Raw genomic sequence first — 15600 nt, forward strand, 5'->3', positions numbered from 1 at the left:
AAGTATAAACTCCACCCGAAGATATTTGATAAAGAAGATGCAGTTGAACAAGAAGATAATGAAGTTGAACAAGCAGACGATGAAGTTGAGCAAGCGGAGGATGCAATTGAATTGTCAGACGGAGAACCCGAGGCAGAAGTTCAACCAGAAGCCATCTACAATAATGAGGATATCACCGGTTACGTCAACAAGAGAAACCAATACTACGAAGATACATCAATTGTTCATTCCGATGGATCATTTTCCATCCCCTTATCATTACTCCGATTGGAAAGCGTCCGTGCTGAACTGCCTAGACTGAGATCATACAGCCAGGTGGTCAATTTAGCCACTCAACAACCATTGAAAAGAAGAGAGGAAGTTTCCAACTCCGACTGCCAGCCGATAACCTGGTACAACATCTTCCATTACAGCATTTTTGGCGAACCCAAGTTCTGCAACGACGGCGACACTCCTCTATAGATGTTCTAACAAATAAAACATATAATTTTCTATGTAAAAAAAAGAAAAAGAATAATACACTAACAAATCTATATATAATCCATTCGACTTCCGCTGTTATCGCCATAACCCGTCAGTTGATTGAACGGATTCTGTGGACCACCAGTGGTGCTTGGGTACGAGCTGGACGCACCAGAGGGACCACGGTTAGGAGTCGATCCATAGCTGAATCCTCCCCTGCTTTGGGCGGCATTGTATGGATTACCAACAATGGTGGAGTTGGGCTGGATTGGATCAGAATCAAACATAAAACTGTCACGTTTGGAAGGATCTTCGTAGATGTTGGACGACGAGTTAGTGTTTACAGGATGGTAGGCTTCACTACCGTATACGGACTCGTCTTCTTCGTACTTCTTGGCACCAATAGGTGATGTCTCAGGTCCTCCATGTTCATGTCCTTTCATGGCAGTAGCTCCCAATTCCATAAGCTCCATATCTTGTTGTGGAGATACTTGGTCGTCGGTCTTGCCGAATCGTGGCAAGAAGGAAACACGGTCGTCTTTCATTGGTTGGTAACGAGTATCTGGGTTCTTGTACAATAATGCTAAAACACAGGTGATGATAGTGAAAAGCAAAAGGAACAAAGCAAACACAGCATTAAGGACAAAGTAAACCACAGCCATGACGGACGATACAACTTGTGGTTGACGGAAGATATTCGAGAAGAACATAAAGAACAAGGCGTTGATGGTATTAATGACCCCAATGGTGATATTGAACGCATTAGTTCTCTTATCCATGAATGGTCTGATCCAACAAAGTAAAACAAGGTAAACGAGTTCAATAGCAAAGACAATCACCGATTGGGCCATACCTTGATGTTGTAAAACAGCGACAAATAACGACTTGAGGAAGATATAGATAAGAGTGACGAGGACAAAGTAGTAGCAGTCAGCTCTAAATTGAACATAAAGGAATCCAAACCTGTTGAGGAATTTCCCGTCTCCGAAAAGCAAGTAAGCAGGGTTTTTGAATTCACGTACCGATTCTCTTCCCTTGATCCAGACTCTGACTGCTGCTTGGAATAACAAAACCACGCAAATAACAAGCAAGAATACGGCAACAACGATGGTACCCACGGAATCTCTTTCAACAAATTGCCAAAGACACAATAAAGCCACTTGTGGCAAAGAAAGTACCATTAATCTGTAGATGGTACCTTTGATAATGGAGGCCCATTGTTGACGGTACTCGTTGAATTTCCCTTCATTCATAATCTTACTTCTAATCAAGATTTCAATCACGGCCTTGAAAAGCATCAAACAAACAATCATAACAAAACAGAAAAAGAACAAGAAAATGATGGCAGTCATGTACAAGTCAGTGATTTCAATTCCGGTAAGATAAGCCACTCTTTGGATACCTCGCAACACCAAGATCTTCCCGGAGATGTCCTTGTCCTTTTCATCAATGGTGTAAAGTTTTGGATCTAACTTGTCACCAAGTCCAAACGTTTGTTGATCTAATGAGATATCAGCACGCTTGACAAAATTGACTTTGCCCATATTTGGAATGAAGTCGATTTGATTTAAAACTCCCATGGCGGCTCTCTTGACCATTCTAAGTTTCTTTTGCACGGAGACAGAAATATAGTTTGATCTCAAAATATCGGAGGGAGTACCACCAGTTGATTGAACATACCAATTAGCGATATCTTGAACAAATCCCAACTTGACAATACCCATGGACCACACGAAATTCTGGGCCCACGCAGCAGCAATGGGTGGTACTCTGGCTACAGCCATCATGGCGGTGATGACCAACGATTGGAAGTAAACGAAAAGCGACATAGAATTGGAAGCGATGTGGGCTGCGGTGCTGGAATGACCAATGACGGAAACTACCCCGGATGTAATAACCCCTAAACCAGCCACAGCCGCAATTGGCCATGCGGCGTATTTGGTCTGCACGGTTTTACCATTGGAAAGGACAGCCTCGACACAAGCCAACTGGTTGTTGTTGCTTGAGTCATACACCAATACTCTAACTCTTGCATCTAAATCAGGAATGGTGTAAGCAACACCAGGGATGTCCTTGGTGACTGATGAGGAGACTTCATACAGCGAAGACAAATCCAAGTGACCACTGGTTAAGGGACACAAGGGGTTGTTTTTTGAATTGAATTGATCCTGGTAGTCCAACGAACAAAGAGAGATGTTTCTTTGCAAGATGTTCAATCCATAAGCAATCAAGTTGACGTTGGCAGTGACATTTTTGTTGTCAATGGAGGAGATGGCGTTGACGTTGAATGTGAAGGTGTTGTTGTCGGGGAAGAAGTAGATTTGGAAAAGGGAGGCTGTGAATTGTGAGTTGTCCATACAGGTCAAAAGCGACGTTGATGTGATGTGGTTGGCGGCCATAACCGTCTGGCTTAGCCAGAAGGCAATTAGTATCTGAAGTAATCTCATGGATATATTTGTTTGTGTGTGTATATGTGTGTATACTTCCTAGATGTTGATGTGGGACAAATGTGTGTACCTCCAGATCGCAGTGCTGTGATTTGCTATCGTGGCTGAGTCTGAGTCTGTATCTGTGTATGTTTGTCTAACTGGTATACAGAATCTATCAGATGGTTAATACAAAGTGTCTACCCTGTTTGATTGTGTAAATATGTCGATGTCAACGAGGCTATGTCTGGTGGACTATGTGTAGACAGACAGCAGTTAAAGTTGATCAGTGGTGATTTGAACTTTTTTTTTTTCCGTGTAGGAAATGAATTTATTTTAGCTGTAGGTACTAAAAAATATTTTTTTCTTTAGTATATGTACAAGAAAATGCACAGCCTGCATAGACAACAACTTGAAACAGTTGACAAGAAGAATGCACTTTATATAGGGATTTATATTTTTTTTTTTTTTTGGTTTTACTAGATTTCTTTTTTTTTTGTGCAATGTGTGACATTGCGTAATTCTATAAATAGACTACCCGCTTATCAGAGGTTATTTGGTGCATGATGTAATTTAATTATGAGCACGGTTTTTTTTCGTTGGGCATCACGCTGCAACATGGGGGTGGTCGATGTGCTGCACTCCTTGCGTAATGCATCATGTGGTCAATATATAGATTTCTGTTCGCGATCACCTCACCAAGATCTCTTGTTGTTTCCTTTTGCAGCAATTTTTGTAAACACCAAGAAATTTACCAAATACGCGTATGATGACAATCAATGTCACATTGACATAGCACACGAGGTTACACTATGCGAACTGGCAGTTGGCTGTGCTTCATGGCGATATCACTGGTTTACATAAAGTGAAGAAAAGTTCAAGGAAAGTTTCGTGAGGCCCCTTTGATGATATATGGCCGTATAGCAGTAACATCGTCAAACTATCACAAACACACCTATGATGTAACCACCAGATCATAATCGATCTAAATCGTCCACACGAAATGTAATGGTAAAAAACATTTGTGCATAGCCCTGCATTTTTTTTCGCCCCACTTTGTCGTAATCAGAACTGTAACTTTTATTGGGCTAAACAAGATGAACCAGCTAGTAGACAGATACATTCACAGTTGAAGATACCAGTTTCTCTTTTATTGAAACTTCTCGATGAGACTACCAAAAACTCGCTCAACCTGTTCACCAGACAGTGTCTCAGTCGGTTCACCCGACTTATAACACTACAAATATTCCTATTCAGAAACACATCACACAATTTTCACCATACCCACAAGCACATCAGCGTGCCAAAGTTATCACATTACCGTCAAAAGTAACAAGTACATAACTATTCCCCCACCCACCCACTGGACTCAACTACAGCAGAACTCATTACTCACCCTTTATGCCAATTCTACTACTACTATAATCACAAATGACAACAGTTGCTATTGCCCAAGTTACTATCCATACTGTTGTTCCAATAGCTAAAGCCCAACAACCTGACCCAATCGTTGCACATGTTATAGGTATCCATGCAGCAGCAACAGTAGCACCCGCAATTATCATTATACCAGCCAAAATACTAAGTGAAACATACTTCCGAAAGCTTCGCTTCTCAAGAGCATCTGCGCCTATTGTACTAGCTTTAATAATAGTTTTAATTATATATGTCAACGATGCAGCTATGATTGTTAATAAAATTACAATGATGAAAACTTTAGACTCGAATATTTGCACTTTGTTTATTATCATTTTATAGATGATTTAAATATTGATATCATAACTTAAGATCTATGTCTAAGCGACAAACTTGCGACAAACTTGAGACAGTAGACAAAGAAGAACCATTCCCCTTTTATGCAGTATTTTTGTTGTTGTTGTCGTTCATACTAGTGCCACAATATAACTCATACTAATTTATAGTAATAGTTCTTACCACATGGGACTTTCTTCATACCACCTCCGATATCGAAATGCATGGTACTTTAGTGTAAACAATTTGATCGGCTGTGGTACGAACTTTTGTTTCTCCTTATTATGGATTGTTTTATCAGAGTAATATGAAAAATAAGGGAAAATACTGTAGTTTCCATTTGCAGCAACTTAGCCAAACCCGTAAACGCCAAAAAATTTGGAAAACCAAGTGTTTGGAAATAGGTAACATCAACATCACAACAGTATTTCATCAACTATCACTAGTGATTGGCCTGACATCAACGTTAACGTTAACACAAGAAATGTCAGGGGTATTGACATCAACTCTAGCACTAAAACATGCTCAGATTTCAGTGGTGCCCTTTTCTTTGATTTTGCAGCATTGCTAACGTTGCCAAAGTATCACGAACCACACCTATGACGTAACCATTAGATTGTAAATAGATCTAAATCGTCTATATGAAATGTACGTGTAAAACAGTCGTGCATGGCCCTGTATTTTTTCGGCCCGCTGTCGGCAAACTTCAGGTACAAGATAACTAAAAGGCAAGATGGTTAATAGTTGGAAGGACGTATTCAAAGTAGATGAAGATAGCTTTCAGCTATTGCAACTACCCGATGAAATTATTCTAGAAATATTCAGTCTTCTTAATCAAGTAGATGTGCTCCTGTTAATGCAGACCAACAAACGGTTGTACCAGTTTGGACTTGAGAAATTGTACCGTAGGATATATCTCAATGGAGGTTCCAACTATATAAAATATGTCATCTCAAGCTATACTTACACCCTGTTTTATCTCAAATACACAATCGTCAAGTCAGTAGATAAGTTCATTAACGAGATTCCTACCAATAAGAACACTCATTTGATCAAGGAGGTATTGTCCGATGGCTTAGAACCAAGCGGATTTCACACCATGGCCCTGTTGCCAGGGGTGACATATGAATTTGACACTGATGTTGGTGAGATGGCCTACCGTAATAAACAGCTAGTCAAAAGTTTGGTGCTTAGAGATGAGAATTATCGCGCTTTGAAAGACCATATTGATGACAACCACTGTAGAGAATTGCATATTTCCCGCTGGTGTAATGCAGCTTCATTTGAGATCATTCCTAAACTAACAGGATTGGAAATATTACACGTGTCTGCTATACAGCAAATAATCACGGGACTTAAATTGAATATTCACAAGTTACCACTTAGGGAATTGCTCTTGAAAAGTTGCAAAGTTAAAGATGACATTTTCAGGGATGTACCTGAACTATTCCAGCTTGAAATGGTCGAAACATTCGGTTTTGATTCCATTGATGATTCTATATTAGGTTTGCCCAAGATAATTCCTTATCTCCATAACCTCAAAAACTTGTTTCTTCGTGGTCTGGGAACTACACCTTATGAAGCGGTAAAGCATTTCCCACCCGGGTTAAGATTCTTGTGTCTACATGATGTTAGTTACAGTAAAATCGATTTCTTTGATTATGGCACGGTTATACTGGCCATAAGCGCACATGAGAAATCATTGACCCGGTTGTGTTTGCTGAGTCGGATCCATCATTACATGGCAAACCACTGGATAGATAAAGCATACTCGTTTAAACTTGCTGAAGCTGACAAAGCACGTAACTTGCATTTAATCGAACGAATACTAGCAGGTGGCCGCTTTCCTTATCTAGATACAGTTATCTTAAATGAGATTTACTGCTTTATCAAAAGACAAGGGTCAGATGTACATATCATTACAGTGTAAAACAAATATTCATAAACAATATACATAATAAATATATCTAATAAGGAATACCGTTGGTCAATCTTTGGAACTCGTCGTACCCTTTAGTGTAGAAACTCTCCATTGCTTTCTTAACCAACTTTCTAAAATGGGCCAGCGCTTCCATTTCCAGCTTACCAGGAACAAACCTACTTCTCAAGTTCTTAATAGTAGTATCTTTAAAACATGGCAATCCACTCTCCAACATGGGTGTCACTGTTCTCACAATAGTCTCCATGTATGGACGACAGGCCAAGAACCCCTTGACACACAACTCTTCAAACCATCTGAATGCCTGGGTATTGGTATCACTACCACCCAACACATTAATCATTTCACGTGTAAGTTTAAACGGAGCAACTTCGAACTTAACACCACCTGGGACAATATCAAAACAGAACCCAAAATCAATGTGCAAAACGTGACCTTCTTCACTATACATTATATTACCATTGTGTCTGTCCTTGAACTGGAGCAAGTATGAAATGACCGAGTATGCCGCGAGAGACTTCACCAAGTTGTTTCGCGCCTTTTGGAACTCAATTGAGTTCTCGCCGCCAAATTTGGTAATGAAGTACTCATACAATCCATTGACAGCCTCACGACCAAGCATGTCTCGCGAAGTAGCATTAGGCAACACGTCAATGACCCCACATCCAGGAGCAGTAGCAGTAACTCGGTAAGGGAACACGTACAAATCCAAACCAGCATCACTCCATATAGTCCTAAACATCGAAATCAACTGAAGTGCAAGCACATCCTGACGACAATCATCACCGACTTTGAAAATCGCACTTTGCCATTTGGTGATTATATTGTGGTCCTCGTCCTCCTTCTCAATCTTGAATGTAGCTAAAAATGGTGCCTTGGCATGCGATTGCAATGGTTTACCTGACTTTCTGTTTATATCAACGACGACACCATCGGGATTGGAGGGCAAGTACACACCTTGCTCCAATTGAATCAAAGCCATTTCCTCATCAATCTTCTCCTTCTTCTCCGCCTTGGATTTCTTAATATACGGCTTAAGCTTACCAGAAATACCAGTGACTTGATTAAAGAACCCAAACTCTTTCTCGTAAAAGACTCTGTCGGTAGCGGAGAAACTGGAAATCATCTCGCGCTGGATTTTGTCAAGGGTGGGCTTCAAATCGTCTGGCACTGTACTCTCATCATCTTTGAAGCTGTTGGCAAGCATATTCCAGATGATCTGATGAGCAAATAACTGCGACACTTTGGCGGTTTCCAATATGAATCTTTCCACGTATCCCTTGGCGTCAAAGCGTAGCGATTGCACAATTTGCGGCACGTAAAAGAAGGTAACATTGACATCGTGGTATTCCAAACTTCTCATAGTGAATTGAAGGACATAAGGGTTGGACCCAAATGGTGGAAGAAACAACGTGATGGCGTCAATTGGACAAAGCTTGGCCCAGAATAACAAATGGTGTGAGGGCATAGCCGTACCGGCATTAATACCAATGAAATATTGCACAGCGTCAGGGTAGTGAATAGCAGGAAGTGGATTATCCGTGATTAATTTCTGGAGCTGTTCATCTAAGTTCTTGATTTTATAACGAAGCGAAAGATTGACAGCAAGGATTGGATCAAACTCGTAGGCCTTGGTGATGTGGGTGTTTTGAATTGGATCGTCAATATATGTACCTCTGGTATCCCGTGGGTTCAAGCAGTTCAACCAGACATTAAACTTGGACACCTCATCATCAAGGAAATAAAGCAAAATCTGCTGTTTCATAACCTGGGAACTACTACACTTCAAATGATCCGTCAATCTAGCAACGTCTTTCAACAACGAAAACACACTTTCGAAACGAAGTGCATCCCGGCCAAATGGATACTGACTTCTCTGTCTAAACCAACTCAATCCAGCATCAAGAATGAGTTCCGTAAGGGAACAACTCAGACGACTGCCCAACTTCTTGTGGTAGTTCAACACGTCAAAAGCAAATCTAATCAATTCAAACCGGGGCAATCTTGCCAAAGGGTGGTAGCTGGCCACATTCATTCTGCGTAAACCATACTCAACAAACCGGGTAAACACTTTCAACAAATGATCACTTTGGTTAAGGGTAGCTTCGAAATTGGATCTAAACAACTTGATGATCTCCAAATGGGGTTGGAAGCTGGCGTTGGTCTGGTCAGCTAATTTGTACACACGTGGACTATTTGTAGGAGCATACTCCATCTTGTTGAATTCCGGGTTGTCAATGTCGTGCTGTTGTGAAAACATCCCCTGGGATAAGTCGATTGATTCCTCCCATTTCTTGGCGATTTCTGAGAGCAATAACGTAGACAAATTAGGTTTGTCCTTCATAACCACAAACCAGATAGCAGTAGCGACATTCATGGACTTTTTATCAAATTTAGCAAAGGGAAGCTCAACGATGTATCTAATGAGTTCACCGTGGTTTGAATCGTTAAACAAGACCAAGCCTGCGATTTCCACGAGCAATGAAATGATTTTGTCATTGGTTTGCTCAGACATGGTGTTTCTTGCATCATATACACGATCTCTGATTTCCCGGAACGCCTTATTAGTTTCTTCCTCGGTTCTAAGTGGTTGCTTATTGATGATCTCAGCAATAAAATGGTTACGCCAGGATAACTGAGAGACGATAGTAGGTAATGTGTCCAAATTGGCAGAATTGTACAAGGAAATCGACGACAATTCACGATCATGACTGGATATACTTCCGGCCATTTCAAGGGCAAACGACACCCCAAACTGAATCTTTGATTCAAATTCCACCTCCTTTTCCTGAGTCGACGACACATATGACTGAATCAACGATTTAACATCGATGTTACACTTGTAGAGAAGCAACTTCATCCAGTACTTCAGCTTATCGTGGAATCTCTTAAATGTAGCACTTCTCCATTGATAGTCATCCGACAATAACAACTTAATACCGGTACACTTGGCAATAAATGTCGTGGTGGGTTCATACTGGTGGGTGTCTGCATCCATCAAACTGTCAAACAACAAAGTGAGCAAGTCAAACAAACTAAACAAACTGCGCTTGTGACAAAGAGCACTACTGACTTTATTAATCAACAAATCACAGCATTGCACGGCACAATCTTGCAAGTCCTCAATGGGGTGGCTGCACAACACAAGCATATTCGTGAGCTGCTCAGCAATATAATCGGAACTAAACTGTTTGTTGGCACCAGTGTTGATCAATTGGATGTAATCCTTTACGATCTGGAATGCAATTTGGGAAATGTACTTGTCGGCACCACTGGTTTTGACACTGGGGTCCAGGAAATAAAGCAATATGGTTGAGCAATCACCACTTCTTACTCTAAGCGATTCGACAAACACGGTAGCAGCCAAGAACATGAGCTTAGGGTACGACATGGTTCTATGGATTTCAAAGATCTTTCCAAGGATCTGTCTATGGTCTTTCACGTTATGGTTACTGGATCCTCTTCTAAGCACGGTGTTCAAGTCCAAACTAGTTTCAGTCTTGTCCCAAGAAAGTTCCGAGGCTAATGGTGGAGTGTTGTATGCTATCCGTTCCAACTCTTTGATGTTATCTTGGCAATTTTTGGAGGTGATGTTGTACCCGTGAACAACCATGTTGAACCAGATGTTTCTAAACAAGTCAATGGTATGGGTGCTGGTGATCTTCAATGGCTCTTCCGATTTAGTCACATCGGGCAACATTTCCGCCAATGGTTTCAAGTAGATGGCAATCTGGTCCCCAATTTCTCGGATCTCGGTATGTGGTCGATGATGTTCCAATTGCTGTACATCACCCTTGTTGATTATGGCTGTTAACATCTCGTCCAAGTACGTCATGTACAAGTCCAGCTGGTGGTTCAAGTATTGCACCTTCAACTTACGGGCCAAGGAAATCTGCGCCTCTTGCAAATTAGACAACAAGGTAGTCTTGCGGTGTTCCAAAGCGTCCAAACTGAGTCGATTGAGTAAACGAACGGTGTTGATGAATTCACGTTGCGAGAATGGGGCACATGAGGTTAATCCACGAAGAATAAGCGTACCTATTGGTGATTCAATCTTGGAGATCTTCTGGGAAAGAATGGTACAGGCCAATGAAGGAATGGTTTCATCGTTACACTCTTGGCAAACTTCAATGATGGCGGTGATGGCATTCTCACATACTTTTCTGTAGTCATGTTCGTCAAATTCAACTGATCTGTTCAACAGGAAACTGGAGATTTCCGAGTGTGCAGGTGAAGGCAATTGCAAATCATCAATATATCCATTAGGTGTTCCGCTGTAGATTGTACTGTTATGAGAAGCTCTGGTCTTTCTCTTGGCATCAAACCCGTCATAACCAACAAATAAAAGATTGGTCAACGAGTAAATGGTAGTAACTACAGCATCTTGAGACAATACTTTACTGCACAAACCGACACTCTTACTGGCTTGCAAACAATAACTTGGATCCAATCTTGGGTTAGCCATAACCGAACTGAATGCTCGAGTTAATAATGGACCCACAGTGGCATCTTTAAACACGAGCAAGCTACCAAATTCAAACACTGTAAGTCCCAAGTCCAGATCAAGCATCACTTCTTTGATGCTGATGCAAGTTCTAAACAACCGTTTCAGAGTCTTGAGATCCCAATTGTCGGTAAATGTCCCACAGGACAACACCTGAAGATTGTGACTTTTAGCCAAATAACCCAACTTCAATCTTTTAAACGACGAGTACACAATGTATGGTTCACCCCGGTCTAAGAATTCCAACTTCTGCAATGCCAAATCGGAAAGGGTCTTGATGATGTTCATTTGATATCTGGAAAAGTTCAAATTAGGAGTAAATAAGGTTCCATTCGACAGTTCATCAACGTCGTCATACTTGGAAGCAACTTTACTCAAGATGCAGTGCAATAAGGAGTTGTTTTTGTTTTCAATAATGGCATTGATGATTTGGCACATGATCTTAGCCAACAATTCCAAATACATAATGGGGGAGAAGTTGACAAAGTAGTCGCGATTCAACACCGTGTCGTACTCTTGGGGAGGTTCTTCGGCAAGCTCTTCACAATAGCTTTCAACGTCTGTCAAAAACTCTTCACTGTCAATAGCCGAGTCCAACATGGTAAACACCTTGAATGCTCGAGGGGACACCGTCAAGAACCTGGCATTGGTGGCCAACCCTTGCAACACCCCCAGTAATGAGAGAAAGTTGGAGAGTTGTGGTTCAGCCGTATAGAAGAACCCTTCAATAAACTCGTGGAAAATGTCAATCACGTCTTCCATGTACAATTCACCATACATGAACCCGAGATTGATCAACGCCATGGTCAATTTCTCACCAAGCAACGCCCAGGGGGATATAGTCACGGCCTGGGATAAGATATTGTATGCGAATTGCTGGTCGGGTAATTCAAGCAAATAGGCTTTAAACTTGTCAATAAGCTCCTTGCACTGGTCCTTTGATTTGAATGCCAAGCCGGTTGATTCACAGAGCGATAAAAGTACCTGGTACTCCTTGAGGGAGATTGCGACATGGGACATGCTCTTGTTCTTGGAATACTCCTTGGGTGTTGAACTTAACAATTTCAGGAAATCAGGCTTGGAGATCCGTGGACTGATTTCTTTAAGCGTGGACGCATCATAGTTGACTGTGAGTTCGGCCAACTTGCGCAACGCCTGATCACGGATGGATCCACGGGAGATACCAGCAAAGTCCATCTTGGATAACTAAAGTACTAAAGGGAAAGTAGTAGCTAAAAGTGTTAACTGTTGAGAGTTTGCTGTTTGGTTTTTGGGTTGGCTAATATTTTTTTTTTTTTTTTCAAAAGAAAAATAGACAGCAGACACCGCTAAGAGAAATTTCCCATTTGGGAAAACAATGCAGTCAGTGACGATTTTATCTCCACGCAACGACACTAATTGATGGAAAATATCCCATTATAGGTAACTACCATGCAAGGTACGCACTTGAGTATCACAGGGGAATTATCAATGGTGGGGAGAGGGGGAGAGGGGGAGAGTGGGAGAATGGGAGAGTGGAGAGTGGGAGAGTGGGAGAGTGGGAGAATAGGAGAATAGGAGAGGGGGGTCGATCACAAGTATATCTGATCGTACAGAATAGATCTTGTGTAATCCCTAACTAATACCGATGAAGATAGATCATCGTTTAGGTTTAGGAAAATCAAGGATAATTTGTTTATTTAGACCCAAGCGAACGGATGCAGTATGTACGTCAGGGGGTGGTTCTAAACATTCGTCGCATATGCGCAAGTTTTACTGCAAAAACTAACTAAAAAAAAAATAAGATTTAAGAATAACCTGACCTGATTTTACAAAATGTAACTCTTGACAACTTGTATATAGCATTATCCATCTGATTGCTACTACCTGTTCATATAAATAGCCCGACAGTAGCTGTATTTATTTGTAGCATTTTTCTTTCCCCAATACAACAGCTTATATGTAAGATCGCTTGCATATTGTAGGGCCAATACCACTAGTAGTACTACTATTGAATAACACTAGACACGCACAAGTATATAACAACACACTTACTGCATGATCACTATTTATCTTGGCTACCCTTCCAAGTATCTCCTGGTGTCCACAGTATCCACCACATGTCTAATATTATATCTATGTCGCGCGCCTGATGTTCCTGTTTTGTGTCAGCTGTGTCGCGGATAAATTAATCTTGGCTTAATAATTATTACACAATCATTATATATTTGATTACCTTCCTGCATATAGCGCCATCGATTGCTCACACATTGGGAACACTTCCACTTACAGAATGTGTCAGTCACACACACTCACACATAAACCAAGGTTTATACGGCGTCCAATGCCATGCCTCCCTACCCCAAGGGGTATCCCACACTCCACAATAAACTACACGCACAGAAAAAGCTCGGAAAATGTGGGACGACTATAAAAGTTAGTTCTTGTGGAGTCTGCATATTGGAGGTGGCACTGAAAATCTCCGGAGTAAAATTTTCCGAGATTTTGTCTCAGTGGGTGAACATTCCGCATTTGGGGAGAGAGAGAGGAGGAGCACAATTAAAAATAATTTCTGTCCATGCATTGTTCATCAGTTGATGACCAGAACGTTATTTTTCACATAAATATTTCATCATCTGCAGAAAGTTCAATCATTCTTTTTTGAATCATCAACAAACAACAACAATGTCCCTCCCTGCTAAGCTTGAATCAATCGTTTCTGACATTGAATCTCAATTCTCAATTGATGACGCCTACATTGTCAAGGCAACAAAGTTCTTTCTTTCCTCCATGGAAGCCGGGCTTGCCGCTCCTTCCTCTCTGAGAGAATACATGCCAATGATCCCAGCCTACGTCACCTCCATCCCAACAGGTAAGGAAAAGGGCCTCTTCCTTGCTGCCGACTTGGGAGGAACCAATTTTAGAGTCTGTTCCATCGACTTGAAGGGTGACCACACCTTCGAATTGAAGCAATCCAAATACAGAATCCCAGTTGAAATCATGAATGCTGAAGAATCAGAAGAATTGTTTTCATACTTGGCCAAGAAGGTTGAACTGTTTTTGGAAGAACACCATGCTGACTACCACACCAAATCTAAAGACCACTTGAAATTGGGGTTCACCTTTTCCTTCCCCGTCAACCAAACCGCCTTGGACCAAGGTACTTTGATCAGATGGACCAAAGGTTTCAATATCCCAGACACCGTTGACCGTGATGTCGTTGAATTGTTACAAGCTAACTTGGTTATCTTGGGTATCAACGTCAAAGTCGTTGCTCTTGCCAACGATACCGTCGGTACTTTACTTTCCCGTGCCTACGTCAATGATCCTGCCAAGACAAAGTCAAACACTATAATCGGTGCCATCTTCGGTACCGGTACCAACGGTGCTTACTATGAAACCATTGAAAACATTCCCAAATTAACTGCTGATAAAGTCCCAGAAGGCGCCAAGGGTATGGTTATCAATACCGAATGGGGATCATTCGACAACACCTTGAGTATCCTTCCAAATACCAAATGGGATGTCACTGTCGACAAGGAAACCGCCAACCCAGGTTACCACTTGTTTGAAAAACGTATCTCAGGTATGTTCCTTGGTGAAATCTTGCGTGTTGTTCTCATTGACTTGTTTGAACAAGGACACATCTTTGTCGATTTAGCTGCTGAACGTGGTGGCTCCTTACCCCACAGAGTCAAGGAACCATGGCAACTTGATGCTGAAATCTTGTCCTATATCGAAATCGATGACTCCACTGACTTGCAAATGTCTGGTTTGATCATGCAAAACGTGTTGAGATTGCCAACCACCAAGGAAGAAAGAGTCCTCATTCAAAGAATCACCAGAGCCATCTCACACAGAGCTGCCTACCTTTCTGCCATCCCATTAGCTGCTATTGCTTCCAAGGTCAAGGACCAATACAAGGATGACGACCGTGATTTCGAATTTGGTTGTGATGGTTCCGTGGTTGAATTCTACCCATGTTTCAGAGACACTATCTTGAAGGCTGTGGCTGCCATCGATCCATTAAAGGGTACAGGTAAGAAAATCCATTTGAGAATTGCTAAGGATGGTAGTGGTGTTGGTGCTGCTTTGGCTGCCAGCACTGTTGCTTAACAAAGCAAGCAATGCAATGCAATGCGGCGCAAAGCTGAGCTGAGCTGAGCTGAGCTGAGCAAACGTTATATAGTTTGACTTTTAATGTACAAGATTATTTAAGTAAATATTTAAGCAACTTCTTTGCCATGGCAAAATTTAGATCCAACGGTTTTAATTCTCCCGACCGGAACAATCAAACATGCACACTGCCCACTTTTGTGTCAGGTGGGGGCATATTCGCATCGTAAATTACATGTCATCCACACACTTTTTTCACCAACGCGCGCTTTTTTTCTCACCATACATAACCCGCTGCGAACTCCACATAAATCTAAGTTTGATTCTGCCGAACCTGGGGCGGTTCTTCCGAAAATCTAAAACAATGGGGAAAAAAATAAATTAAATCAAAAATTATTCAGTGATGAGACCTGGTAAGCCCT

General features: G+C 41.4%; 5 protein-coding genes across 5 annotated transcripts; 3 read left to right on the forward strand and 2 right to left on the reverse strand. All coding sequences in view use genetic code 12, as the record gives it.

Moving 5' to 3' along the window:
• Positions 1 to 530: 530 nt before the first annotated feature.
• On the reverse strand, positions 531 to 2909 carry FLC2 (flavin adenine dinucleotide transporter; the record flags this gene model as incomplete). The annotated part of the gene is made up of 1 exon (XM_007373492.1): positions 531 to 2909. The coding sequence occupies one exon, from the start codon at positions 2907 to 2909 to the stop codon at positions 531 to 533; it is 2379 nt and encodes a 792-aa protein (XP_007373554.1).
• A 480-nt stretch (positions 2910 to 3389) lies between these two features.
• On the forward strand, positions 3390 to 4996 carry SPAPADRAFT_59381 (uncharacterized protein; the record flags this gene model as incomplete). The annotated part of the gene is made up of 1 exon (XM_007373493.1): positions 3390 to 4996. The coding sequence occupies one exon, from the start codon at positions 4320 to 4322 to the stop codon at positions 4644 to 4646; it is 327 nt and encodes a 108-aa protein (XP_007373555.1).
• A 1611-nt stretch (positions 4997 to 6607) lies between these two features.
• On the reverse strand, positions 6608 to 12280 carry STT4 (1-phosphatidylinositol 4-kinase; the record flags this gene model as incomplete). Its single annotated transcript, XM_007373494.1, has 1 exon — positions 6608 to 12280. The coding sequence occupies one exon, from the start codon at positions 12278 to 12280 to the stop codon at positions 6608 to 6610; it is 5673 nt and encodes a 1890-aa protein (XP_007373556.1).
• Positions 12281 to 13174: 894 nt separating this feature from the next.
• SPAPADRAFT_59382 (uncharacterized protein) lies at positions 13175 to 13678 on the forward strand (the record flags this gene model as incomplete). Its single annotated transcript, XM_007373495.1, has 1 exon — positions 13175 to 13678. The coding sequence occupies one exon, from the start codon at positions 13412 to 13414 to the stop codon at positions 13658 to 13660; it is 249 nt and encodes an 82-aa protein (XP_007373557.1).
• Positions 13679 to 13700: 22 nt separating this feature from the next.
• GLK1 (glucokinase) lies at positions 13701 to 15310 on the forward strand (the record flags this gene model as incomplete). The annotated part of the gene is made up of 1 exon (XM_007373496.1): positions 13701 to 15310. One exon carries the CDS (start codon positions 13748 to 13750, stop codon positions 15176 to 15178), a length of 1431 nt encoding a protein of 476 aa, XP_007373558.1.
• Between the last annotated feature and the right edge of the window lie 290 nt (positions 15311 to 15600).

The sequence above is a fragment of the Spathaspora passalidarum genome (genome assembly GCF_000223485.1).
Source record: "Spathaspora passalidarum NRRL Y-27907 unplaced genomic scaffold SPAPAscaffold_2, whole genome shotgun sequence".
Taxonomy (NCBI): Eukaryota; Fungi; Ascomycota; class Pichiomycetes; order Serinales; family Debaryomycetaceae; genus Spathaspora; species Spathaspora passalidarum.